The following is a 27,968-nucleotide window of genomic DNA, read 5'->3' as shown; positions in this document are numbered from 1 at the left end:
AGAGCATATTTATTTTAGCCTCGGTTTGTTACAAAACAGTCTAGACTTGTTGCGGTTTGACTGAGCCAAAAGTCAAAGCCAGTAGTGTAAAGATTGGCCTAATGGATAGTTAAGGAAACACTCAATTTGCCCTTCCACCCCATGAGGCTTTGCCAGAGCGGGTTGGAGGTGAGAACCGAGTTATGGGAGAAACAACCCCCTCACCACAGCCTTATGAATGTACGGCATCTGGTATGTAATAAAGTACCGGTATGTCGTCTCCACAGGGAACCCTGCTAATGGATTTGATAAATGGTTAGTGGTGAAGCCCAAGCCTGTGGTTCCATTTCTAAATGCACGGTCATGAGTTTCAAACAGGACACTGTGACTACAATTGCCAGTGAGGATGAGCAAGTCCGCATGCTTCGACCATAGACTTAAACAATGGGCCCCAAGGGAGCTGTTTGGGGATGTTGATAATGCCCAACTCGCCCCTTTTCCGTCTTATTGTCCACTGTAAATTGAGATGCGCACCACTTATTTTTCAGCCATTTAAGATAAATGTAGCTGTATAGATCCCTCAAACTCAACTCTGGACCTCCCAAAGCCAGTTCCACTGCATTTAAAAAAAAAAGATTAAAAAAAAAGATTCCCCTCTCATCGGGGACTGCTTTAGTCACGGAACACCAGGTGGGTGCAATTAATTATCAGGTAGGACAGAAAACCAGCAGGCTCCAGACCACATCGGGTCAGAATTTAATACTGCTGGTATAGACTACAGAGGAAGCTCATGTTTTGGCAAGTGGTTATGATCAAGGGCTGTGTGAGCAGTGCGTACTATGGTGCCTTGTCTCTGAGTGTCAGTAAATGTCGTCAGGGCAGACTGTGTACAAACCACCTAGAGCAATACGGAGAAGAAAGCAGGTAGGTATGCCAGCACTTGGCCTACCATCTGTTAGCTGGTGATTATTTAATTGCTTCTTAAGTCTGTGTTTGTTGAACCGATGCCACAGATGGGCCGATTCTAATAACCTCTCAACTCATCTTAATTCATCTGTGTTGCTGTGCTTGTCAGCACAAATTGGTTTTCCACTGTTGCAAATCTACAGGCGCAGTGTGAGGGCTATTGGCGCTCAATGTGGCACTTTTTTTTAGGGGGTGGCGGTGTGTGCGAGTGTGACGGCATTTTCAGAGAACTGAGCCGAGGTTTCAACGGTAGACTAAGTTGTCTGCAGTTGTTTGTTTCCCCCAGCTGCAGTACTCTGTAAACATAGGCCATTCGAAAAGTATTCAGACCCCTTCACTTTTGTCCCCCTTTTTTATTTTTATGTATTTTTTACGTTACAGCCTTATTCTAAAATGGATTAAGAAAAATAGCTAATTTTATTAAAAAAATAAACATATTTACATAAGTATTCAGACCCTTTACTAAATACTTTGTTAAAGCGACTTTGGCAGGGATTACAACCTTGGGTCGTCTTGGGCATGGGGCTACAAGCTTAGCACGTCTGTATTTGCAGTTTCTCCCATTCTTCTCTGCAGATCCTCTCGAGCACTGTCAGGTTGGGCGGGGAACGTCACTGCACAGCTATTTTCAGGTCACTCCAGAGATGTTAGATCTGCTTCAACTCTGGGCTCTGGCTGGGCCGCTCAAGGACATTCAGAGACTTGTCCCGAAGCCAGTCCTGCATCGTCTTGACTGTGTGCTTAGGGTCATTGTCCTGTTGGAAGGTGAACCTTCACCTCAGACTGAGGTCCTGAGTGCTCTGGAGCACGTTTTCCTCAATGATCTCTCTGTACTTTGCTCTATTAATCTTTCCCTCGATCCTGACTAGTCTCCCAATCCCTGCCGCTGAAAAACATCCCCACGGCATGATGCTGCCAGCACCATGCTTCACCGATGGATGTCCTTCTGGAAGGTTCTCCCATCTCCACAGAGGACCTCTAGAGCTCTTTCAGAGTGACAATCGGGTTCTTGGTCACCTCCCTGTGCCTCTACACAATCCTGTCTCGGAGCTCTACAGACAATTCGTTTGACCTCATTGCTTGGTTTTTGCTCTGACAAGCACTGTCAACTGTGGGACCTTATATAGACAGGTGTTTGCCTTTCCAAATCATGTTCAATCAATTGCATTTACCACAGGTGTACTCCAAGTTGTAGAAACATCTCAAGGACGATCAATGGAAACAGGATCCACCTGAGCTCAATTTCGAGTCTCATAGCAAAGGGTCTGAATACTTATGTAAATAAGGTATTTGTTTTTTGTTTGTAATACATTCGTCATGGGATATCGTGTGTAGATCGAGGATTATTTAAAAAAAAAAATCAATTGTAGAATAAGGCTGTAGCATAACAAAATGTGGAAAAAGTCAATGGGTCTGTACACTTCCCGAATTCACTGTATGCATCAATGAAGGTGTAACAAAAGATTTCTCCTGTGAAAGATCAATGGCTGTGAGAGCTCCTGACGTTTTAATTGGTAGTGCTCGTGATAAATCTCTGGGAAGGCAAATCCTATTGCTTTCCTTTACAATCCATTTGAGTAAACTCTGCCTCCTATACGCTTGGATCACGACGAGACGATGTGTCAATCTTGTCGTCCCTTAGCTTAATTCCCTTTCTCTTAAACCTTTACCAACCTCTGTCTTCTGGTCCTAGTATAGTATACTTCCTCCTCACGCTCTCTCGTCTGTTCACTGCCTGTTCATTGTCTACAGCTAATGGGGATATGGAAGCTGACAAACACTAGTGCTGTGGATGTTTTCCTGTAGCAGGACTCTCGATAGAGGTGCGCGCACACACCCTCTTTTCATTTTAAAATGTATATTAAAATGTATATTAATATCCTGCCCCGGGTTAAATAATGCACACGTTCTTCTAGAATGAATTGAGTGTCATCTTGGAACATATTTTTGTATTTGTCTGCTGTTTTTCATGGTGGTTTAACAAGGTTACCAGTATCTGGTGATGTCTGTTCTTCCACCTCTCTGAAATTAAGATTAATGAGGAAGTGCGGGTGCCAGCTGGGACCAAAATAGATTTTGTAAATTGGCTCTCTGCTGAAGTTCAGAGGGGGGGACAGTGGGATGAGCAACATGCTTTCTATAATTCTCACCTTCTAGCCTTACAGCGGACACACATCCAAGCTAGTATGGGTGTGTTCTCCGGACTGCATTCCTTCCTAGCCCTTTTCCACAGAAATCGGTTCCTTATCGCTGAACTCCCACAGAGGCCTCGGTTGTATGTTTGCTTCTCCCACTGAAAAGTTTGTGGAAAACCAAAGCTTAATTCCACATCAAACTACAGCTGATGATGGCTGCCTCTGATGTAGAGGGGAGCTGATTAATTAACTTCTTGACGCTACCCATCCCTGTCGCAGGATCATTTTTGTCAGCAACCGCTGAATAGCATAGCGCAACAGTCAAATAATATTACTAAAAAATATTCATATTCATGAAAACACAAGTGCAATTTTGCAAAACACAGCTTAGCCTTTTGTTAATCCACCTGTCGTCTCAGATTTTGAAATTATGCTTTACAGTGAAAGCAATCCAAGCGTTTATAAGTTTATCGATAGCCTAGCATAGCATTATGTACACTTAGCATCAGGAAGCTTGGTCACGAAAATCAGAAGCAATCAAATGAACCGTTTACCATTTTGATCTTCGGATGTTTTCACTCACGAGACTCCCAGTTACACAACAAATGTTCCTTTTGTTCCATAAAGATGAATTTTTTTATAGCCGAAATACCTCCGTTTGTCGCGTTATGTTCAGAAATCCACAGGACAGAGCGGTCACGACAACGCAGACGGAAATTCCAAATAGTCTTCATAATGTCCACAGAAACATGTTGAGCATTTTTTATAATCATTCCTCAGGTAGTTTTTAAAATATATATTCGATAATATATCGACCGAGTGTTATTTTTCCAAACATAAAAATAGTGCCCCCTAGCTTCTAGAGGTTAACTGGAAATTAAAACAATACAAACAGTTCAGAGGAGAAAGTTAAGCCTATTAATTTCACGGAGTGGCTCTGGATTGCTCCACTAGACAAATGATGTGCATTGATTGCAACTAAACACAGGTAGGCTATGCTATAGTTTAACACCATTTGCTAAAAATATTTGTTCACTGTACATAATTCAAAATAACACTAACTCCAAACCTAAATGCATATCCCCATGAAACTGATTGAGATCAAATGGTTGGTATGTAGATGCTACATGGGTGTTTCACTGGTAAAACCTGAAGAATTATCACAAAACAATTACAGAAATGGGAAGGGAGGGTGACCACAACAATTGGTGCGTAAAGTAGAGGTTTTGAAACACCAAAACGCAGATTGTGATTCGGATCTTCAGATTTGGGGAAAAGGGATCCAGGGTGGCGGGACGTGGCGGCTACCTACAGATCTGCATCCTCTGCCATGATTTAATACAGTGCTATTGTCTCAGATCCTCTTTTCTTTCAGGAAGCAACCTGATTAACTGAGGTAGTGGGCAAATGAACCAGGGGAGGTTTTGAGTTTCTTAAAAGGGTTTTTGTTTAGACATCCGGTTGTGTCTCGCATAACGGACATATCTGCACACCCATGCTCCGAGCAATCCACTTAAGGAGTCCGCATGCTTCCCAGCCGAAACAGTTCGATAGAGTTCGTGCATATTAGATGAATTCTTGACTATTTTGAGGATGTGCATCCTGGCTACGGCGTCTCAAAATGGGAAAACGGTACTATCTCTTTCTTTTTTTTTTTAAGCGAAAGGTCTTAAGGGAGTATGCGAGCACACTCGTTTGGTTCGCCTAGCCAACTTCAGCTAGCCGGCAGCCCAACTGAAAGCATGCTGACGACTTAAACAATCATGTTAGCCCTGGTCTAATCGCCGGTAATGGAACAGATGGCTCCCTTAGGCTTATTTAAACAAAACCCCCAACATGGGTAAAGAAAAGGCATGTATGCGTGTGCTGTTTGTGCAGTTGGTTCCAATCAATAGAGCAGGATGTGAAGCTATGGGATCAGGATAAGTTTAGTTTTGTGTGTATGTATACATCGTCCTCTGGGGGGGCCCTACCTGGCATCACTCAGATGGCTGGCTGGCTGGTCTCAGCCAGATAGAAGCTGTTTTAATGAGTTGTTGTGCGTCGTAATCCAGGCGGGTCAAGGGCACAGCAATGTCTAGGGTGTCATTATAGGGATTATGAACAAACCATTTAAAGACCTTTTATCTCATACTGGTCCGGGTGTGTAGAAATGCCACTGCATGCTGGATAGTGCAGTCTTGTCATTGGTTAACAAAGGCAGATAGACTTTATCCTCCCAACCTCTCTGAAAATAAGATTTTAGGTGTGACTTGCCACAACTCTGATGACCGTAGCCTGAATCTCTCTCAAATTCAGAGGCCATAGCAAAAAAAAAAAGTGGCAGTGTCCTCTAATAAAGGTAAGATTTGTGTGTTTCCCCAGCCTGCCTCTGTCTCTGGGTGATATCTGTCAGTTGTTAAAGCAGCTATAAATAGCGGCCTTTTGCCGTGTTGTGCAGCCTAATTAAGAAGAAGGGGGACGAAGGTGCTCCCAAGCATCTGGGCTTGGCGCGGAATGGCTACCCTGTTCATACATACTAGTATTTGCTCACCGCTTCCAATTATCCCCAGTAACGTGGTATGTCTTGTGTGATCCTCCAACATCCAAGGGTACTCCCACAGGAATCACAGACTGAAGTTAATACAACTTTAAAGGAACAATTCCTGATAAATTTTTAAAAAGTTTTTAAAAGAATACAAAAAAATGCACTTAACAAAATAACACATTCAAATAAATCGCCTCCCAATATCTTTCTGAAGGCTGGGGAAGAAATATACATCCCACTTTTAGTAAACCAGTGAAGAATGTAGATTTGTGTCTGTCTGAGACAGTCATGTTCCAGTCCTCGCTTGATTTATGGTAATAGCTCTGGCGTTGTGTTTCCATAATCAGTTTAGCCAGTTAAAAATTGGACACAGAATGGCTAAATGGTTCCTATTGCTGTTCCCTAAGTAATTGACTCGGGTTTCGCTCCTAGGGGAATACTTTTGACAGAGACAGTGGATGGAGATGAGGGTCAGCATGTTTTACATACAGATAAGGGAAGTGATGGCCCGCAAACAGATGTTTGACGAACAAACCAGTCCCCCAAAAATAAACAGTGGCCCTCTGTTGAATTTCAAAGTCTTGATGTTGACCCTCGACCAAAATTATTGCCCACCCTTGAGCTCGAACCACTGACTTTGACAGCAAAAAAAGATGCATGTAAACCCGTTTAGCTTTGCTTTATGCGCATGGTCTTCTAAGGGTTGGACAGGAAGAAGGTGAGAAAAGGGAGCACTTCTGCTTACTCTGCTATGACTTTTAATTGAGGTTAGGACTGGCCGAATTATGGCCTAAACTCACCAAACGCGAGGCATGTGCGATTTATTTTTAGAATGCATTGTTTTGAATTATAATGACCCAACCGAAGTCGGGCATGCGTGTTGTCCGCTTTGACGCCTCGCTTAATTAGAACTTGTCTCTATTTCTGTTTCATCACTGCCGCAGTAGTCACACAAAACAATATGAACTTTTTTTATTTGTATTATAGCTCATTTGATTTGGAAGATGTAGCATATACAGTTTATTTGGAAAGTAGACCCCTTTTTCCATATTTTGTTACGTTACATCCTTATTCTAAAATTGATTAAATTGGAGGAGGTGGGGGGGGGGGGGGGGGGGGGTTCTCCTCAATCTACACACAATGACCCATAATGCAAAGCAAAAATTGTGTTATTAGATTTTTTTTCAAATGTATAAAAAAAAAAAAAAAAAGATCACATTTACATAAGTATTCAGACCCTTTACTCCGTACTTTTTTGAAGCGCCTTTGGTAGCAATTACAGCCTTGAGTCTTCTTGGGTATGACGCACACTCTCAACCAGCTTCACCTGGAATGCCTTTCCAACAGTCTTGAAGTAGTTCCCACAAATGCTGAGCACTTGTTGCCTGCTTTTCCATCACTCTGCCTTCCAACTCATCCCAAACCATCTCAATTGGGTTGAGGTTGGGTAATTGTGGAGGCCAGATCATCTGATGCAGCTCTCCTTCTTGGTCAAGTAGCCCTTACACAGCCTGGAAGTGTTGGGTCATTGTCCTGTTGAAAAACAAATGATCGTTCCACTAAGCGCAAACCAGATGGGATGGCGTATCGCTGCTGAGTGCTGTGGTAGCCATGCAGGTTAAGTGTGCCTGTAATTCAAAATAAATCACAGACAGTGTCACCAGCAAAGAGCCGTCACACTTTCTCCATGCTTCACGGTGGGAACCACTCATGCGAAGATCATCCATTCACCTACACTGCGTCTCACAAAGACACGGTGGTTGGAACCAAACATCTGAAATTTGGACTCATCTTCTGTATACCACCCCTACCTTTTTACAACATAACTGATTGATTGGCTCAAACGCATTAAGAAGGAAAAAAATTCCACAAATTAACATTTAACTCTTAATTGAAATACATTCCAGGTGACTACGTCATGAAGCTGGTTGAGAGAATGCCGACTGTCATCAAGGCAAAGGGTGGCTACTTTGAAGAATCTGAAATATAAAATAGATTTTTATTGAACACTTTTTTTTTTGTTTACTACATGATTCCATATGTGTTCCTCATTTTGATGTTTAAACTATTATTCTACAATGTAGAAAATAGTAAAGATAAAGAAAAATCCTTTTGTGATTAGGTGTGTCGAAACGTTTGCCTGGTATTGTATATTGTGAACCTGTCATAATAAAATGTAAAAAATGTAGATGTTTTTTTTTTAGGCCATATCGCCCTAATTGAGGTGACAGACAGAAATGATCACTGCACACCATAAGGTATAAGGCATTTGAAGTGGCGGCAGCACCGCCTCTTCGTTGCGCACTGCAGGATGGGATGTGTTCTAACTCAACAATACGACTATCCCACAGCGAAATTCCAGTGGAACGCTGTATTCTTCTTTCTTTTCAAAACGAAAATGGAATTTGAAAGAACAAGAGTTGGCCCTTTGTGTTTTGTTGTTGTTGCTCTCAACCTGTTGTAGTGGTTGCGTTTAGGAGTGCCACGAGTGGACATCACGTCAACACTCCTCTTAGATTGACTGGAGACCTGAGCGCCACAGCAGCAGGTGGATCGGTTGTACCCACCGGAGCTGATTTAGCCTCCTACCTTTTTGGTTCCGCCGTAGTGCTTTATCGGAGTGTGACTGCGTGCTGGAACCACATTTGCTACATCCGTCTCTAGCCGCAGCAGTAGTTGGGATCGGTCTGTCTGTCTGTCTGCTTGTCAGGCCATCTGTGGGCGCGATATTTCATCATGGTCACAGATGGATTGAGTGCGGCCCAATTCAATTATGCATTTTATGACAGCCAAGTGGTTGTTGAATGCCACTGGAATTCTGACGAGTGCTTAGCAGTTATGGAAAGGCTGTTTTCAGTTTCGGTCTCTTTTTCATGTTTCATATTTGTGCTGTTTCAGTAGAGCATTCAAAGTGAACTACATTGCACAAGCGTGCAGTGGTGTATCATATTGGATTTAGACCCAAACCCCCCCCCCCCTCCCCCCCAGTCTTTATCGCTGAAAACACAGACGTTTTCCCCTGTCCCCTGCCCTACTTTCTTTTTCATTTCAGGAGACAAACAGGACACCTCCAAATGGGCAGTAATCCCCTTACCCTCACGCCGGAGTCAGTCCATAGGGGGTGTTATGTCAGGGGTACAGCTCACCGGGTTAGCACCGTCCCAATGACAGGAGATTAACACACATTAGATAAGCAGCGGGGTGGGCTCTCCGCTCACACCAAACACTGGCCATGCTGTGGGGGAGGGGGGGGGGGTGAACCCGCTCCTCTGTCCAAGCAAGTCCTCTCTAAGGGTTGGCAGAGGGACCGGCAGAGCAGTCGTGGTGCTTATTGACGCGTGGGTTGACTCATAACTCGCAGTTCCCGCGGTAACTGTATATCCACGGGGCCAGGTTTCGGGTCGTGCCATATTTGTGTGGATGGGTGGCGGGCAGATAGAATAAAGAGAAAACGATACCTTTTTAAAAAAAAAAACATTGCTTTAGGGCCTTAATGTACGTGTGCCAAGTAGCCTACAGACTAACGCCAAACGCTTTTGGGAATGGGAAGAGAAAGTTAACATTTGTCCTTTTTAGCCTCCGCGGATCAACGTCGGCGTTGAATTCAATAACAGGAAAGCTGCGAAACTGAGAGTTGAAAATAAAGAAGGGTAAGTCATGTTTGGGCTAGATTTGGTGAAGTGGTACAAAAAAAGGTTGATATAATTGATATGTGTGATGATTTGTGAGGCGCGATACAAAGTTTGACTTGTCACAAGATGGGGACTTCAAATAGCCCTTTTGGCACATCAAGGGAACTGTAGCCTACTGTTTAGATGGGTACATCTGGACACTGACTGTAGGTCTATAACCTCTCACATAACCTTAATATTCACTCCAACAGAATTAAGCATTCCTTGTAGTACAATTATACACCAAATGTAGGCAAAAATTGTATTTCTTTCTTTCAGCATCTCGAGAGAAAGGGAATGCACAGTTAGATACCACCTGTAGAGGTGCTGTTTTATCCGCATCATAAAAGCCAATTTTTTTTTTGTTTTGTTTTTTTTTGTGTGTGTTTAAACCACATAAAATATGTATCCAAGCCAAACTGAAGTCTTATTAGAAACATGTTGGGTCGTTTTCAAAGCTTTCTATTTCCTTACAACCGGTAAAACGGATATCATTTTGGGCAGCAAATCTTTTATTATTTATATATATATATATATTATTGCATTTTCTCCCCAGTCCCTAAACGTCTTTGCTCCGCAAAAGAAGCAGAGAGGACAGAACTTTACCGATGTCAACTAGATTGAAGCATTAATTTATCGATTTATGACATCATTCTGGTGAGCAAAGTGTTTATTTAGTATTCTAGGGCAACTTGTAATGACAGAAGAGAAATGGCTTGTTCCTAATTCTAGGCAAGATGACTAACAAATAGCATACCAAAATGTTTAAAATGATAAACGGATACATATCTAAATCAGGCAAAAAGAAATCCTGCATCCTCTGTCAAAAATCGTTCTGCCATCTGACTGTAGAATACAGTCCCTTTTCTCTATTCGCAGTTAGTGTCCGGGTCTCAAGATTTTCACTATCACAAATCGTCGCCCGGTTATGGGTGGGTTATTAGCAATTGCAGGCGGGTGAACAAACAGCTGACCCGTGCACCACTATTGGTGGTACAGTGTGTGCTGGGCTGGCGGACTGTGTGTGTTTGTCACCAGATGTAAGCAGCGCGTGTGTGTGAGCTCAGAGCCCAGCTTAGTGAGGCTGGTGGTGAAGTGGTGCTAAAGCTCAGAGAGTAGAGCAGAGCGCCTGTGGAGGTAGGCAGCAGCATTAGCTTGGAGAGTGGAGCACGAACAGAGACTGGCCTGGCAGGGGCACACACAGGCTGCTGGAGGGCCCTCGAAGGTGCAGAGGTGGACATGGGAGGATAGAGCTCTCCAGACGCGCTTTACAAGGTACTGTGGCTGATGCTTTCCTGCAGAGTAGCTCCATTGCGGAGAAAAGGGATTGATTGGTCTTATGGAGGCTAGGCACTTACAGTTCCTTCAGAAAGTACTCGCACGCCTTGACTTTTTACACATTTGGTTGTGTCACAGCCTGAAATGAAAATGGATTAAATTGAGATTTTGTGTCACTGGCCTACACACAATAACCTACAATGTCCCAAGTGGAATTGTGTTTTTAGAAATGTTTACAGGTTAATTAAATGATAAGCTGTATTGTCTTGAATCAAGTATTCAACACCTTTGTTATGGCACGCCTAAATAAGTTCAGGACAAAAGATTTGCCTAACACGTCACATAATAAGTAGAATGGACTCTGTAATAATGGTGTTTAACATGATTTTTGAATGACTACCTCATCTCTGTACCCAACACAAACAATTCTCTGTAAGGTCCCTCAGTCCAGCAGTGAATTTCAACTGCAAAGACCAGGGAGGTTATCCAATGCCTGGCAAAACAGGGCACCTATTGGTAGATGGGTTAAAAATTAAAAATAAAACGTAAAGGTGACATTGAATATCCCTTTGAGCATGGTGAAGTTGTTAATTTCATTTTGGATGGTGTATCAGTACACCCAGTCAAGACAAAGATACAGGTGTCCTTCCTAACTCAGTTGCCGGAGAAGAAGGAAACCGCTCACCATGAGGCCAATGGTGACTTTAAAGCAGTTACAGAGTTGAATGGCTGTGATAGGAGAACACTGAGGATGGATCAACAACATGGTAGTTACTCCACAATACTAACCTAAATGATAGAGTGAAATGAATGAAGCCTGTACAGAATATTCCAAAACATGCATCCTGTTTTCTATAAGGCACAAAAGTAAAACTGCAAGAAATGTGGCAAAGAAATTAACTTTATGTCCCGAAAACAGTTATTTTTGGAGCAAATCCAAGACAACACATTACTGGTTACCACTCTTCATATTTTTAAGCATGTGATAGGATACCCATCAACAGTGATAGACGGCAAAATCCTAGAGGAAAACATGGTTCAGTCTGCTTTCCAATAGACACTGGGAGACAAATTCACCTTTCAGCAGGACAATAACTTAAAACACAAGGCCAAATATACACTGGAGTTGCTTATCAAGAGGACACACAATGTTCCTGAGTGGCCTAGTTACAGTTTTGACTTAAATCGGCTTGGAAGCCTATGGCCAAGACTTGAAAATGGTCGTCTAGCAATGATCAACAACCAACTTGTCAGATCTTGAAGAATTGTTTGAAATTATAATGTGCAAATATTGCCCAATCCAGGTGTGCAAAGCTCTTAGAGACTTACCCAGAAAGACTCACAGCTTTCATCGCTACCTAAGGTGATTCTAACACGAATTGACTCGGTGGTGTGAATATTTATGTAAATTAGATATTTTGTTGTATTTTCATTTTCAAAATCTTTTGCCAAAATGTCTAAAAACATGTTTTTCACTTTGTCATTATAGGGTATTGTGTGCAAATAGAATGGGTGAGGAAAAATGTTTTCATCCATTTTGAATTCAAGCTGAAACACCAACAAAATGTGGAACTTTCTGAAGGCACTGTATGTTCTCTCTGTAGGCTTATAATGAACAAATGTTATTCACTGGTTCCCATGGAATCCTTTTAGAGTTCAAATGGATTAATTGTGTTTACTGGAAATGTTCTGGATCCATCTATGCAGGTGTCCCATGTTGGACACCAGGTTGTGGCCACTGACTCGGCTCTTGTCTGTCTCTTCATCTGCCGCTTGTTTGCGCATTTTGCTCTCGTCTAGATAAACAGGATTAGATATTTAGGATTACACTTCCCTGACCCTCTCCATATTGTGCTGGTCTAGGCCTTTTCAGATTTGCTAATGCTTTGTTTTAACCCTGCCTCAGACCCAGAGGTAACTACCAACCCAATGCCACATTGATTGATATCCAATTGGGTGGCTGATGACCTGGGGAGAAAAAAATGATTCTGTGTCTCACAGCATTTGAATGGATATTGGTTTTATATTCAGTGGCTTTTCTTGTCCTTTTTGAAAATTGCTTCTCCATGGGCCATTTCATGGTACACCTTTTTAGAACAGCCTCAATCTGTGCATAAAAATAAGAAATTGCAGTATTTAGCAAGCAAGAATAGTGACTGCGTTAAACGAATGGCTGCATTGAAGGCAGTTAAACAGCGTTGTGTTTGTGGCTGACTTTTATTGCCAATTAATAAGCAAGTGAGGACAACGGTGTAAGAACCTAGGGATTTCATTTAGTTTTTCAGTCCTACCATAGTAAAGATGACACACTCTAGTAGTTATTATGGTGCTCTACATTCATGGCATATCATATTAAAAGGCACAGAAAACTAAGAAATTCCTTTGTGCGATAGATAAAAGTTCAGCGCTGGGATTTCATGCTCCTCAGTCAAACAGATTTAGATGCTATCAGAAGGCATTGGCACTCTTAGTACCATTTTTTTATTTTTTTATTTTTTTTACTTCTGTTTGTTACAGCGGCTGATCGCATTTCTCTGCACGATCTCGTCTGAAGTTTTGCAGTGTCTGTTTTCACGGGTGGCAGTTGCCAGCTCTCCACAAGATAATTCAAATTCATATGGAGACCGCAGACTTTGTGGTGATGTCTGATATAGGACACAGTTTGACTTCTGCGTTCTGAAGGATGACGTGGTTGTGCTTTTCCTTAGAAGTGGTAGCTGGAACAGTTGATCCAACCAAAAGCTTTTTTCTTTTTTTTTTGCCTCGTTTTCACATCGTTTATGTCCTCCCCCCTATTTACTTAACTCTTTACACTTGTGGGAATTGACCTATATGTTTCGCGCTAAATTGTCATATTTGTTACGGAAGAAATATGAAATGCATACGCATAAATGACCATGGTAGCAATTGAAAGGGAAAAGTTTGAGGATAATGGGGAAATAAAATGAGCGAGGTGCTGAATTTTAGAACGGCTGTCAAGTCAAAAACCCGTACAGCGCTGTGAAGCGCAGAGCCGGAGCTCTGACGTCATGCATATCATGTTACGTCCAACGTAGGCGTTTATCTGTGCCCAAATCTGCCATTTTCAGCCCGTATATGTACAGATACTGCCCCACAGTCAGCAATATTTATGTTCTTCATGTATGTGTTGGCAGAACAATTCCTCACCCGTGTGAGACTTCTATGGCATGCCGAATATCTCAACTCTGGTCCACGTGGAGGATTCCAGACTCTCTCGTAAGTCATATCCCTCCCTCTGTGATGTAAGTTGGCCTCAACATGCATTCGGTCTGTGTGTAACAGCCTATATTATCCAGTTAGCATGGGTCCCTCTGCAATGGCTATTCACCTGGGTCCTGTTTAGCCTTAGCAACCCGGTTGGTTCCTAACCCATCGTAGTTAAGCTGGTCCATCTGTAAACCTAAGCCACGGTCTTATTACCCATAACCCAGACAGTCCAACGCTGTGATGATTCAGAAACGTTACTAGTGAAGTGAGTCAGACCTCGGTGATGATAGTAGTTTGTCCGAATCAGAAACATTCACAACTTATAGGGAAATGAATCAGACCTACGTGATGATAGCAGTTAGTCCGAAGACTAATTAGCAGCAACTATCCCAGTGCCTTAGAATACAGAGCCTGTCTAATTGCACATAATCAGTGGCTGGCAGTTGCATTTTAGTACAAGCATTAACATAATGAGCACATTCCTCACTCTACACCAGCTCTCCACTATTTCATTTCCTTTTAGCGACGTATTGATTGCGAGAGCTGTTATAACACAACATAACCTCTGGAACAGGAAGCAACAGCCGTGTCCACATCCTGCTTTTGAAGAGGTATTTTCTAATGTGTCTCTCACAACATGCTGCTCCTCCATCGTCCTGCCGCCGAACCACTCCCTCAACGCTGTGTCGACTAGATCCACCCTAACTTCTTCTTTTTTAGGGGTACAGTGGAGACGAAAGTTGAGGCAGGAAGGGAAGCCCATTAAAACCTGCATTAGTCTCAGTCTGCTAACCCCCTCATGCTTGAGCAAGGACTGGATTTCTCAGTCCGTCGTCATGTGCTTCAAACAATGTATGTCATTGTGAAATGGCACTGGGCCCAGGGGGAGTAGGCCAGGGTACACGCTGTGAATCTGAAGTTGGGGCTGCCTGAGACTAGGAGAATGCAGTCCTGCAAGGCTAGCCACCCAGGGCCAGCGGCCAGGGATTGTCTTGTAGCCCAAGCCTCTGGCGCAGTTACCCACGGTGCTCATTACAGGAAGTGTTCCGGTGTTACTGGCTCTACGCTCCAATCAGTGGCTCGCTAATATTCCCGAGTGTTGAGGCGCGACGCCTTTGTTTTTTCACGTTATCTTTTTCATTTCAGTAGCCCGTCTCCACTGTCCAAATTTGCTTTGAAAATAAAAAAGAAAGGATTGAGAAGAAGCCTTGACTAAGATGAAGCAAAAGGCAGAGAGGCTTTGAAGACTCGATCTTTGAACTTTTTTTCTGTCTTAAATTATTCCACTGTGTCATACAGCCCCTCGTATGCAAGGAGAACTCAGTCTCCTAAATGTGTTGATATTCTAACCTCTTCCCTCTTCTAGTCTCTATTCTCGAATAAAATCCCATTGATTGGTTGAATCGGATGACCAGTAATTCCAGCACATTAAGATCTCTGACCGTCTATTACATTCTAACAACGCGATTGATTAGGTGCAGCGGCGTTCCAATTTGAACTACTTTAATAAGCGTAGTTGATACAGATTCCTCACATACCTGAGGTTATCCTGACATTACATTCAAACAATTAAAATAGGCGGCCTACGTTTTAAAATACAACTTCTTGTCCTCGTTTTGATTAGCCACATTAAAGATGATATTCCTGGAGTTGGTGGAACATGAGTCCATACTTAATGGTTCTCTCCACATCTGTTCCTTAATGTGTCGTAAGGGCCTTTGTACTGTATGTGGGTCAGGGGGAGAGCTAAGAGCGTATTGCTGTCCCTCTCTAGGAACACATGATGCATGAGGTATGTGATGCCCTGAGGGTAGGGTGTGTGCTATGCTAGCACTGATCATGCTCCTAGTGTGTGTGTGTGTGTGTGTGTGTGTGTGTTTTTTTTTCCCGGAGGCCCCCAGCTCCTTTTCACGTCTGTCAGAACTCTCTGACTGCAAGAAGAAAATAAAAAAATTGACTTTGGGAACTTGGGAGTTGGTGACTTATTGGTAAATGTCAAGGTCCTCATTTTCCCACATTTCTAACAGTCCTGTTTTTTCCCCCCCACCATCTCAGCATTTTTGGTATGTCATTGTAGAGGCTTTGGAAACTTGTGACACAAAAGCAATTTGTGAGCGTTGGTGGAGTGAGCGTGCTCATTTAATGTTGCTCATGCTATTATTACTAAAGGTATCATTGCTCAAAGTTAGGATCGACTTTCTGCGCTATAGATACACATAAGACTCAAATGCCAGGAACACCACTCTTTCCCTTCCATTCTCCCTGTTTTTTTGTCAGGTACGTGGAACAAAAGGAACACTCCTGAAAGCCGTTGTCACTCGCCTTGTAAGACTATCTGCCGTCATTTCAGCCTGGTATTCAGTTTCTCAGAAGAGACAATTGATGTGAAGGAAAAGCGAGGTGTATTGATCTGGAGGAGATGTGAAAATTCTGTTATTTTGTCTGCTATTTGCCTCAGGCACTGTGACTCATGTCACTTACAGTGCCTTAAGAAGGTATTCACCCCCATTGACTGTTTCAAAATGTTGTTGTGTTACAGCCTGAATTTTTCAAATGGATTAAATGTAGCTTTTTTTGTGACTGGCCTACACACAATAACCCATAATGTCGAAGTGGACGAATGTTTTTAGAGATTTTTTACTAGAGGTCAACCGATTAATCTGAATTGCCGATTTAATTAGGGCCGATTTCAATCGGAAATCGGTATTTTTGGACACCAATTTGCCGTTTTTTTATTTTATTTTATTTTGTAATTTTTTTATTAATTTTTTAGACCTTTATTTAACTAGGCAAGTCAGTTAAGAACAAATTCTTATTTTTAATGACTGCCTAGGAACCGTGGGTTAACTGCTTTGTTCAGGGGCAGAACGACAGATTTTCACCTTGTTAGCTCAGGGGATGCAATCTTGCAACCTTACAGTTAACTAGTCCAACGCAATAACGACCTGCCTCTCTCATTGCACTCCACAAGGAGACTGTTACGCAAATGCAGTAAGCCGAGGTAAGTTGCTGGCTAGCATTAAACTTATCTTATAAAAAACAATCAATCATAATCACTAGTTAACTACACATGGTTGATGATATTACTAGATATTATCTAGCGTGTCCTGCGTTGCATATAATCTGACTGAGCATACAAGTATCTAAGTATCTGACTCAGCGGTGGTAGGCAGAAGCAGGTGCGTAAACATTCATTCAAACAGCACTTTAGTGCGTTTTGCCAGCAGCTCTTCGTTGTGCGTCAAGCATCGCGCTGTTTATGACTTCTAACCTATCAACTTCCGAGATGAGGCTCGTGTAACCAAAGTGAAATGGCTAGCTAGTTAGCGCGTGCTAATTGTTGTTGTGTTGCTGGTTCGAGCCCAGGGAGGAGCGAGGAGAGGGTAGGAAGCAATTCTGTTACACTGGCAATACTAAAGTGCCTATAAGAACATCCAATAGTCAAAGGTTAATGGAATACAAATGGTATAGAGGGAAATAGTCCTATAATTTCTATAACTACAACCTAAAACTTCTTACCTGGGAATATTGAAGACTCATGTTAAAAGGAACCACCAGCTTTCATATGTTCTCGTTTCAGTTCCTTGCTCAGAACATGTTAGCTTTCTTACATAGCACATATTGCACTTTTACTTTCTTCTCCAACACTTTGTTTTTGCATTATTTAAACCAAATTGAACATGTTTCATTATTTATTTGAGGATAAATTGATTTTATTGATGTATTATATTAAGTTAAAATAAGTGTTCATTCAGTATTGTTGTAATTGTCATTATTACAAATACATTTTTTTTTAAATCGGCCGATTAATCTTTTTTTTTGGGTCCTCCAATAATCGGTATCGGCGTTGAAAAATCATAATCGGTCGACTATGAATTCAAAAAATAAAAGCTTATTGACTCTCTTCAAGCCCTTTTGTATGGAAAGCCGAAATAAGTTCAGTAGTAAAACTGTGCTTAACAAGTAACAATAAGTTGCATGGACTCACTGTGTCCAATAATAGTGTTTTGAACATGATTTCTGAATGACTGCCTCATCTCTGTACAATACACATACAATTATCTGCAAAGTCCCTCAGTTGAGCAGTGATTTTCAAACACAGATTCAACCACAAAGACCAGGGAGGTTTTCCAATTCCTCCCAAAGAAGGGCACCTATTGGTAAAGAAAACATTAAAAAGCAGACATTGAATATCACTTTGAGCGTGGTGAAGTTTTTAATTACACTTTGGATACTGTATCAATACACCCAGTCACTACAAAGACACAGTTGTCCTTCCCAACTCCGTTTCCAGAGAGGAAGGAAACCACTCTGAGATTTCACCATGAGGCCAATGGTGGCTTAAAAAAAAATATATAGCGTTTTAATGGCTGTGATAGGAGAACTGAGGATGAATCAACAACATTGTAGTTACTCTGCAATACTAACCTAATTGACAGAGTGAAAAGAAAGAAGCTTGTACAGAATAAAAAATATTTAACAATTTGCTTTTACAAAGTATTGACACATGGGGTGTGAATACTTATGTAAATGAGACATTTCTGCATGTCATTTTCAATACATTTCTAAGAACATGTTTTCACTTTGTCATTATGTGGTATTGTGTGTACTGTAGATGGGTGAGAGAATCTATTCAATCCATTTAATTCAGGCTTTATCACAACAAAATGTGGAATAAGTCAATGGGTGCGAAATACTTTCTGAAGACAATGTATCTCTACTGCCAGAGAACAAGACGACACAGATATTCAAACCTTATCCTAGAGCTGGGACAATAAACCGACCATACCAATCACTTATTGGCCGTGTGTTGCCAGGACAACAACCTCTCCCGCAACGTGATCATTGTTGACTACAGGAAAAGGCGGACCAAGCACGCCCCCATTCTCATCAACAGGGCTGTAGTGGATCAGATTGAGAGCTTCAAGTTCCTTGGTGTCCACATCGCCAACAAACTATCATGGTCCAAACGCACCAAGACAGTCGTGAAGATGGCACGACAAAGCCTATTCCCCCCTCAGGAGACTGAAAAGATTTGTCATGGGTCCTCAGATCTTCAAAAAGTTCTCTACAGCTGCACCATCGAAAGCATCCTGACTGGTTGCATCACTGCCTGGTATGGTAACTGCTTGGCCTGCGACCGCAAGGCACTACAGAGGGTAGTGCGTACGGCCCAGTACATCACTGGGGCCAAGCTTCCTGCCATCCAAGGCCTCTATACGGTGTTAAAGGAAGGCCCTGAAAGTTGTCATTCTCCAGCCCCCGAGTTATAGACTGTTTTCTCTGCTACCGCACAGCAAGAGGTACCTGAGCGCCAAGTCTAGGTCCAAAAGGCTTCTTAACAGCTTCTACCCCCCCCAAGCCATAAGACTACTGAACAGCTCCTGAACCCCCCCCCCCCCTTTCTTTTTTTTACACTGCTGCTACTCTGTTTATTATCTATGCTTAGTAACTTTGACTCTACCTACATGTACATATTACCTCGACTAACTGGTGCCCCGCACATTGACTGTGTACCGGTACCCCCTGTATATAGCTTCGCTATTGTTATTTCACTGCTGCCCTTTAATTATTTCTTACTTTTATTTGTAATTTTTTACCTGTCTATTTTATTTTTTTACTTAACACTTATTTTTCTTACCTGCATTGTTGGTTAAGGGCTTGTAAATAAGCGTTTCAACTCCAATTGTATTCGGCGCATGTGACAAAAAAAAAAAAAAACTTTCATTGCAGGATTTTGCTGGTATCGTTCTTTACGATAAGTCGCCTGCGCTAGTGAAATGTGACGTTTTGAAATGAAATAAGTTCGCTAATACGGGTGATTGTTATAAACTTATTTTTATTTATCGCGTGAATTCAGGCAATTTATCACCATATGGATTTTTGTCCATATTGCCCAGCTCTACGTTTATACTTTTTAAAAATGTTATTAGCGCTTTAGCTATAGCTACCTTGTGTAGCCCAGCCCCGTCCTACAGTAGAACCTACTGTCTATGACGGAGCAGCTTTTGCACTCCCATGTTTGTTTTGTTTTGTTTTTTGGGGGGTGTATCCCATTTTAGCTTCACTTGACAAATGCATTGTGTCATCTGAATCATACTGGGGTTTTCATAATCCTTTACACATTTTAAAAGGGTGGGCTACTCCCGTTGCGGTGGCTGCCTGGTGCATATTAAATAACTTGTGTATGAATAGCAGAGCCCCTGTCCCTTTTTTTTTAATCCTGGTCCAGATGACACGGTGACAGGCCTTCACGTCACTCTCTCGGGCCACAATGGGAGCCAAGTGACAGGTATTGTGGTTGGAGCTTAGACTCTGGGTGTGGGTGCTGGGGAGGGGGCAGGGAGTGGGGTAAAGAAAAAGGGCTCAAATGCCTGCACGTCATCCTTAGAACCCCTTCTGGAATGTACTCTTGCTTTGTTGCTTCCTGAAACTAGCCCCTAAACTTTCTGATGTGGATATTGGATCCCGCTAACAGACTCGAACACGAACAGCTGCGTCTCACACCGGAGGGAGGGCGACTCGGGCGTCTTTCACATGCTCTGCTCCCAGCACCCTTTTGAAGTGATGAAATGGCTTTCTCCCTGGCCCTCCTCTCCTATCCTCTCCATGGCCTTGCCTGTGTTCATCTTTATAAATGTACTTTTTGTGCTCTTGCTTTGCTTTGGTATTCATGCATTTTTATCCCCGTAACCCCTGTCAGGCTTTGATTCTTTGTTCCATGCTCTTTTCCCATGCGCCCTCCCACCTTCCATATATTAATGGATCTGTGGTGACTGGCTGGATCCCACCTCAGGCACGCTGGATCTTGTTGTCTCCCCTGTCACCTCAGCCCTTTCCAAAGTTTGAACAAGCTCTCGTTTTAAGCTTGTGTATTTGTCCTCTGAAAATTGGTGCTTTGTAGAGGAAGACAAAAAAAAAACGAGGTGCGGCCATTCTAAACAAGCAATCCTATAGAATATGCCCAGGCAGGTTAAATGTACCAGTTTTTGTGTGTTTGAATTTTTGGGGGTGGGTAAATAGAAGTTCTGTTTTCAGATCTGTGTTTGTTAGCTTCACTACAGACTCGCTCAACCTTTTTTGGGGTTCATTTCAAACCGGAATGTCGTAACAGATTAGGCTCGTTGAAACACTCCCAGCTGAAATTGCCCAAATGACAATACATTAACAGTATGCAAGCAACTTCTATGATACAATGACGTGACCCTGGGTGGGTGCTTGGTTTCCGGAGACATGATGGAGACATTGCGGACGGGGCTGTCCATCCTGGCAATGATGCAGGCTTCTAGAGACTAGAGGTCATTCATATTCTGCTCCACCCCCTCTCTTTACTTGTACCACACTCGCTTCTTAAAGTTTTGAGTTTTTGACTTTACGGATGGGGAAAAAAAGTTCCCTTTGAAGTGAATTGAAGAGCGCAAGGATCATTTTGTGAAAGCCCCTGCTAATCAATTCAAGCGGCTGTCATTACCCTGTAATCCAGAATTGGCCTGTCCCGGATCCTCTTGGTATTCTCTGAGAGGAATGCCTGAACGCCGGGATCTCGTGACATCAGCACATTAATTCACTGCCTGGGTCTTCTGCTCTCCTTTTTAAAAACCCATTATACATTTCTCTTTGTCAAACGGTATGAAAAAATGATGGGGCAGCACCCGTCAGAATCAGCACCTTACTGTACGTGTTGGAATGCGCCTCTTTCTAGGGCAGGTATCCCCAAACTGGGGTACCCACAATGCCGTCTGGGGTACGCCAAATAAAAATGTGATTCACGTTCAAAAAACAAAAAAGTTCTGTTTGTTTTCAAACGGTCCATTTGCATTTTCCAACGGGGCTACACATTTGGGTGAGGTTTTTTTCTCGCCTGAGAAGCCTTGTTTCACTGCCAAAAATCAAATGATTCTAGTGTTCAGCGAAATAACACAATGTCAAATACAGGTAGCCTAGTCAAATAATGAACATCCAATCACATTAACCATTACTCTCTCGCGGGAATTCCACTAATGGTCCGAATGCAGCCAAACATTCTGTTTGCTCGAAAATGTATAAATGGTTTTAAAAAAGTAAGGCCCACATGCATAGACACATACCAGTACTACTACTACCAGCAGTACTAAACTTGCACCTGTCGACGACACAAGTTGTTCTGCTTCCACGAGCACATCCAAGGCTAGCATCAGTAATTCTACATATGCTGTTAGCCCAGCTAGCATGGATACGGACATTTGTGAATTTGATGCAGCTGAAGAGCTACTGCCCCATTTACACGGGAAAGCAACAAAGAGACGGACGTTGGACCATCGAAGAGGTGAAACTATGATGATTTGGGGTTCACTTATATTGGGAGTAGTGCCTTTCCTCAGCCCACAGTGTGTTATGTGCAGGAGTACTATCTCACAACTCAATGAAACCTTTACTCTTGCGCAGACATTTAGAAACAAATCATGCCATTTTGAAAAATAAGCCTCAAGTTTTTTGATAGGGAATTAAGACGACTTTTGAGTAGTAAGATGTATAAAAGCAACAGATACCATTAATAAGAAGGGCTAGAATAATCTTATATGGTGAGCTACCGAGTGGCTAGGACAGGCAAATCCCATGCGATTGTGAAGGACTGCCGCGGATATAGCTGGGACAATGCTGGAGGAAAAGGCCCAAAAAACTATACAGACGATGCCTTCATCAAACAACACTGTTTCACAATGCATCAGTGACATGGCAGGAGATGTTTTGAAACAATTACTGCTTTGCATAGAAGCCTGTGAATTCTATGCGTTTACAGCTGGATGAGTCAACAGACGTGGCGGGCCTGGCACAGCTCCTGGTATATGTCTGTCACATTTATGGGGGGGTCAGTTAAGGAGGACATCCTCTTCTGCAAACCACTGGAAACCAGGACAACAGGAGAGGATATTTTTAAAGTCCTGGACATCTTTGTGACATCAAATGGACTTTGGTGGTCAAGATGTGTTGATATGTGTACTGATGGCGCAAAATCCATGACAGGGAGACATAGTGGAGTGGTAACGTGCGTGCAAGCAGTTGCTCCTAACTCCACTTCGGTACACTGCAGCATCACCGAGAGGTTTTTGCTGCAAAAGGAATACCTGACAGCTTGAAAGACGTTTTGGACACTACAGTGAAAATGGTTAACTTTGTTAAAGCAAGGCCCCTGAACTCTCGTGTATTTGCAGCTCTATGCAATGATATGGGCAGCGACCATGTAACGCTTTTACAACATACAGAAGTGCGCTGGTTATCAAGGGGCAAAGTATTGACACAATTTTTTGAATTGAAAGACGAGCTTAAAGTTCTCTTTTAATGACTATAACTTTCACTTGTCTGACCGCTTGCATGATTATGAGTTTCTCACACGACTGGCCTTTCTGGGAGATGTTTTTTCTTGCCTGAATGACTTGATTCTAGGATTACCGTGGTTCTCTGCAACTTTATTCAATGTGCGGGACAAAATTGAGGCTACGATTAAGGAGTTAAGGATTTTTTTTTGTTGTCTGCATTAACAAGGACAACAACACAGGTCTTTCCATCATTGTATGTTTTTTGTGTGCAAATGAACAATGTCAAATGTGATGTAGCGAAGCACCTGAGTGAGATGGGTGCGCAATTACTCAGGTACTTTCCCAAAACGGACGACACAAACAACTGGATTCATTATCCCTTTCATTCCCTGCCTCCAGTCCACTTACCGATATCTGAACAAGAGAGCCTCATCGAAATTGCAACAAATGGTTCTGAAATTGAATTTAATCAGATGCCACTGCCAGATTTCTGGATTGGGCTGCGCTCAGACTATCCTGCCTTGGCAAATCGCACTGTTATGACACTGATGCCCTTTGCAACCACGTACCTATGTGAGAGTGGATTCTTGGCCCTCACTACCATGAAATCTAAATACAGGCACAGACTGTGTGTGGAAAATGATTTTAAGACTCCAATACAACCCAACCCAATTATGTGCATCCTTTCAAGCACACCCTTCTCATTAACCTGTGGTGAGTTATTCACAATTTGATGAACAAATAAAGTTTTGTATGAAAAGTGCTAAATAAATCAAAACTATTGATTTTATTATTTGTGCCCTTGTCCTATAAGAGCTCTCTTTCACTTCCCACCAGCCGTGTTGTGACAAACTCATTCATATGTTTAATAAATGTATCGTATAGTGGGTGTGTGTGGCAGGCTTACAATGATGGCAAAAAACAACATTTGGGAGTGCGCTAACCTTAGTGCTAGAGGGGGTACAGCTGGAGGTTGATTGTTTGAAGGGGTACGGGACTATAAAAAGTTTGGGAACCACCGCTCTAGGGGATCTGATGTTAGCTTGTTGATGTCCCTGGGAGCATGTTGAACACTTTCCTTGAGCAATCAGGTAGACACGGGCACAATTCCAACACATTTTGATCAGTGTGGCCTAAGCTTAGGAGAGACTTTTAGTTTATTCAAAATGGATGTCATTAAACAACATTTAAACAAAAATAATGAATTAAAGATGCAATCAAGAAATGCAGAGTGGGATGGAGGGTGAGCTCAGTAAAAGGTGGAGAGAACTGGAACACTGAACAGTCCTATTCTCAACTGTGTATGTTTTTTGTCTTTGCCTTCCAGGTCTCCAGGAGAATGTTTTGGGGATGAACTGCTGGAAGAGCAGCACCTTGCTGGACAACCCGTGTGACCCCAGAGAACCGTCTTTACCCCGTCGCCACCTTCGCCCCTCTGTCAGTGCTGCGGAAAGCCTAAAGACTTAGTGTGAGCAGTTGGAGCTCGGGGTGGGGGGGGGGTGGGGGGGTGGGGAGGGCAGGGGACCTGGGCTGGTGGATGGAGGAAAGGCACACATCCCTTCTGCCAGCGAGCCACCCACCCACCCTGATGGTGTCCCCTGCCCACTGTCGCTCCCACCACCCCTCTGCAATGGTGACATGAGAGTATGTGACGTGAAGGGGCCTATTGTATTCTGGAAGAAGATTCTCCGCCACCTCTGAAGCAACTGCTGCATTCCGATTGCTTTTACCGTCAACTCTGTGACTGATTCTGCGCAGGGTGATGTTGCTGCCGTCATGCGGTCGCCTCCGGCGGCTCTTCCGTCAATCTCACTCCCTCACTCTCCAGACCAGCCTGCTGCTCCTCTTCCTCTTCTGCATGGTCAGCGTTCTGGTCTCCGCCTACTTCCTCTACGGAGTCAAGCGGGAGCTGGAGCCTGCTGCGGGGGGCGTAGGAGGGCCAGAGGAGGGCACTGCCGACTGGGACGACCCTCGGGCTACCACGCCCTCCACCTCCTCCCGAGCTCTCCCTCCACGCACGGCCAGGCCCTCAGACGCGTCACGCACCGACCCTGTGGTGCTGGTGTTTGTGGAGAGTCTGTACTCCCAGTTGGGCCAGGACATTGTGGCAATCCTAGAGTCCGGACGTTTTCGCTACCGGACCGAGATCGCCCCGGGGAAGGGGGACATGCCCACCCTGACAGACAAGGACCGAGGCCGTTTCACGCTGGTCATCTACGAGAACGTCCTGAAGTACGTCAACCTGGACGCCTGGAACAGAGATCTGCTGGACAAGTACTGCGTGGAGTACGGAGTGGGCATCATAGGCTTCTTTAAGGTCAGTACTGTGTGGGTGGTAATGAGTGTCATAGTGACTCGAAACAAATGTACTTTTTGAATTACTCTGCCATTTTAAGGAATGCCCCTCCCCCCCTTTACGGTTCCTAAATAAGTGCATTTAACAGACTGTCGTTGTTAGAATCTTAATATCGCAAACATAATTTCTCTTATCGTTAAAGAGGACATGTCATTTTTTTCACCCCCTTATTTTTCTTTTTCTTATTTCACCTTTATTTAGCCAGTTAGACCAGTTGAGAACAAGTTCTCGTTTTACAACCGCGACCAGGCCAAGATAAAGCAAAGCAGTGCGAATAAACAACAACACAGAGTTACACACAAACAAACGTACAGTCAATAACGCAATAGAAAAATATATGTACAGTGTTTGCAAATGTTGAATATTCTGGAGGTAAGGCAATAAATAGACCATGGAGGCGAAATAATTACAATTTAGCATTAACACTGGAGTGATAGATGTGCAGATCATGATGTGCAAGTAGAGATACTGGGGTGCAAAAGAGCAGGAGGATAAGCAACAATATGGGGATGAGGTAGTTGGGTGTGCATATTGGCTGTGTACATATTGGCTGTGTACAAGTACAGTGATCGGTGAGCTGCTCTGACAGCTGATGCTTAAAGTTAGAGAGGGAGATAAAGGACTCCAGCTTCAGTGATATTTGCAATTCGTTCCAGTCACTGGCAGAAGAGAACTGGAAGGAAAGGTGACCAAAGTAAGTGTTGGCTTTGGGAATGACCAGTGAAATATACCTGCTGAAGCGCGTGCTACGGGTGAGTGCTGCTATGGTGACCAGTGAGCTGAGATAAGGCGGGGCTTTACCTAGCATCGACATATAGATGACCTGGAGTCAGTTGGTTTGGCGACGAAATATGTAGTAAGGGCCAGCCAACGAGAGCATACAGGTCGCAGTGGTGGGTAGTATATGGGGCTTTGGTGACAAAACGGATGGCACTATAATAGACTACATCCAATTTGCTGAGTAGAGTGTTGGAGGCTATTTTGTAAATGACATCGCTGAAGTCAAGGATCGGTAGGATAGTCAGTTTTACGAGGGTATGTTTTGCAGCATGAGTGAAGGAGGCTTTATTGCGAAATAGGAAGCCGATTCTAGATTTAGTTTTAATGGCTGTGATAGAAAACTGAGGATGGATCAACAACATTGTAGTTACTCCGCAATACTAACCTAAATGACAGAGTGAAATGTGGGAAGCCTGTACAGAATACTCAAAATATTCATAAACATGTATCCTGTTTTCAATAAGGCACTAATATAAAACTGCAATAAATGTGGCAAAGAAATGAGCTTTATATCCTGAATACAAAGCGTTATGTTTGGCACATTTCCAACACAACAGATCACTGGGTACCAAACGTCATATTTTCAAGCATGGTAGAGGCTGCGTCATGTTATGGGTATGCTTATCATCGGCAAGAACTAGGGAGTTTTTTCTATGATAAAAAGAAACGGAATAGAGTTTAGCACAGGCAAAATCCTAGAGGAAAACTGCCTTCCAACAGACACTGGGAGACATATTCACCTTTCAGCAGTACAATAACCTGAAACAAAATACCAAATAGATACGGGAGTTGCTTACCAGCAAGACCTTGAATATTCCAGAGTGGCCTAGTTACAGTTCTAACTTAAATAGGCTTATATATATGGCAAGTCTTGCAAATGACAGTTGCTGATCATTGCTATACAGACTTGGCAGAGCTTTGAAGAATTTTAATAATAATGTGCAAATATTGTACAATCCAGGCGTGCAAAGCTCTTAGAGACTTACCCAGAAAGGCTGTAATTGCTGTCAAAGGTGATTCTTACATGTATTGACTCAGGGGGTTGAATACTTATGTAATCAAGATAAGTTAGTTTTCATAAATGTCTTTACAGATGTTAGATTTTTTCTTACAATTTGACATTACACATTATTTTGTGTAGATCATTGACAACAAATTACCATTAAATAAATGTTAATCCCACTTTGTAACACAACAGAATACTTTCTGAAGGCACTGTACTTCACGAAGAAACTGCTCACTATACCTCTCGATCACACGTTTTTCTGTGTCTTTTCTCAGACTGGACAAGTAGGCGTGGTCATTGTAGTTAATTACTATGTTTTCTGCAATAAACTATATAAAATATTGATCTGTTGGAAACTACAACTCCCAACTACATCACACAGTTCGGGTTTACTCTGATTTATCTGTAGAGAAACTCACAGGAAAATGAATAAATAAATGGAATTCAATTAGTTGTTTTAAAATAACCAAAGTGTTAGTTAATCGCTCAACACAATTCAAATATATGTTATTTTGAAGTACTTTTTCTTATTTCTATAATGTTTCTTAAGTAAATTGTAATATATTTTTTGTGATGGATTCTCTTGAACTGCCGTGGTTTTAGTGTTGTTTTTTTGTTTTTACGGTAACATAAACGAATAAATGCAATTTAGGTTCTTTTGAATTTTTTTTTTTTCCCCTGATACCGAAGACCTTCATAAACACAACCAAAATGAATATTTTTGCGATCGCATATATGAAATCTAT

General features: G+C 42.6%; 1 protein-coding gene across 2 annotated transcripts in view; it reads left to right on the top strand.

Annotated features, from left to right (window-relative positions):
* LOC110534188 (bifunctional heparan sulfate N-deacetylase/N-sulfotransferase 1) overlaps positions 1 to 27,968 on the top strand; it is a 106,322-nt gene that overhangs the window by 47,062 nt on the left and 31,292 nt on the right. The window contains exons 1-2 of one of the 2 annotated variants that reach the window (XM_036933299.2): positions 10,392 to 10,553; positions 24,408 to 25,397. In XM_036933299.2, coding sequence (XP_036789194.2) covers positions 24,843 to 25,397 — 555 coding nt within the window. In that variant the 5' untranslated portion in view covers positions 10,392 to 10,553; positions 24,408 to 24,842. Of the gene's footprint in view, positions 1 to 10,391; positions 10,554 to 24,407; positions 25,398 to 27,968 lie in introns of those variants that run through there. The other variant, XM_036933298.2, reaches the window with a different exon arrangement.

This window comes from Oncorhynchus mykiss, chromosome 10, assembly GCF_057628025.1.
Source record: "Oncorhynchus mykiss isolate SJ-2025 chromosome 10, ASM5762802v1, whole genome shotgun sequence".
Classification (NCBI taxonomy): domain Eukaryota; kingdom Metazoa; phylum Chordata; class Actinopteri; order Salmoniformes; family Salmonidae; genus Oncorhynchus; species Oncorhynchus mykiss.
This window is presented reverse-complemented; position numbering and strand designations above follow the sequence as displayed.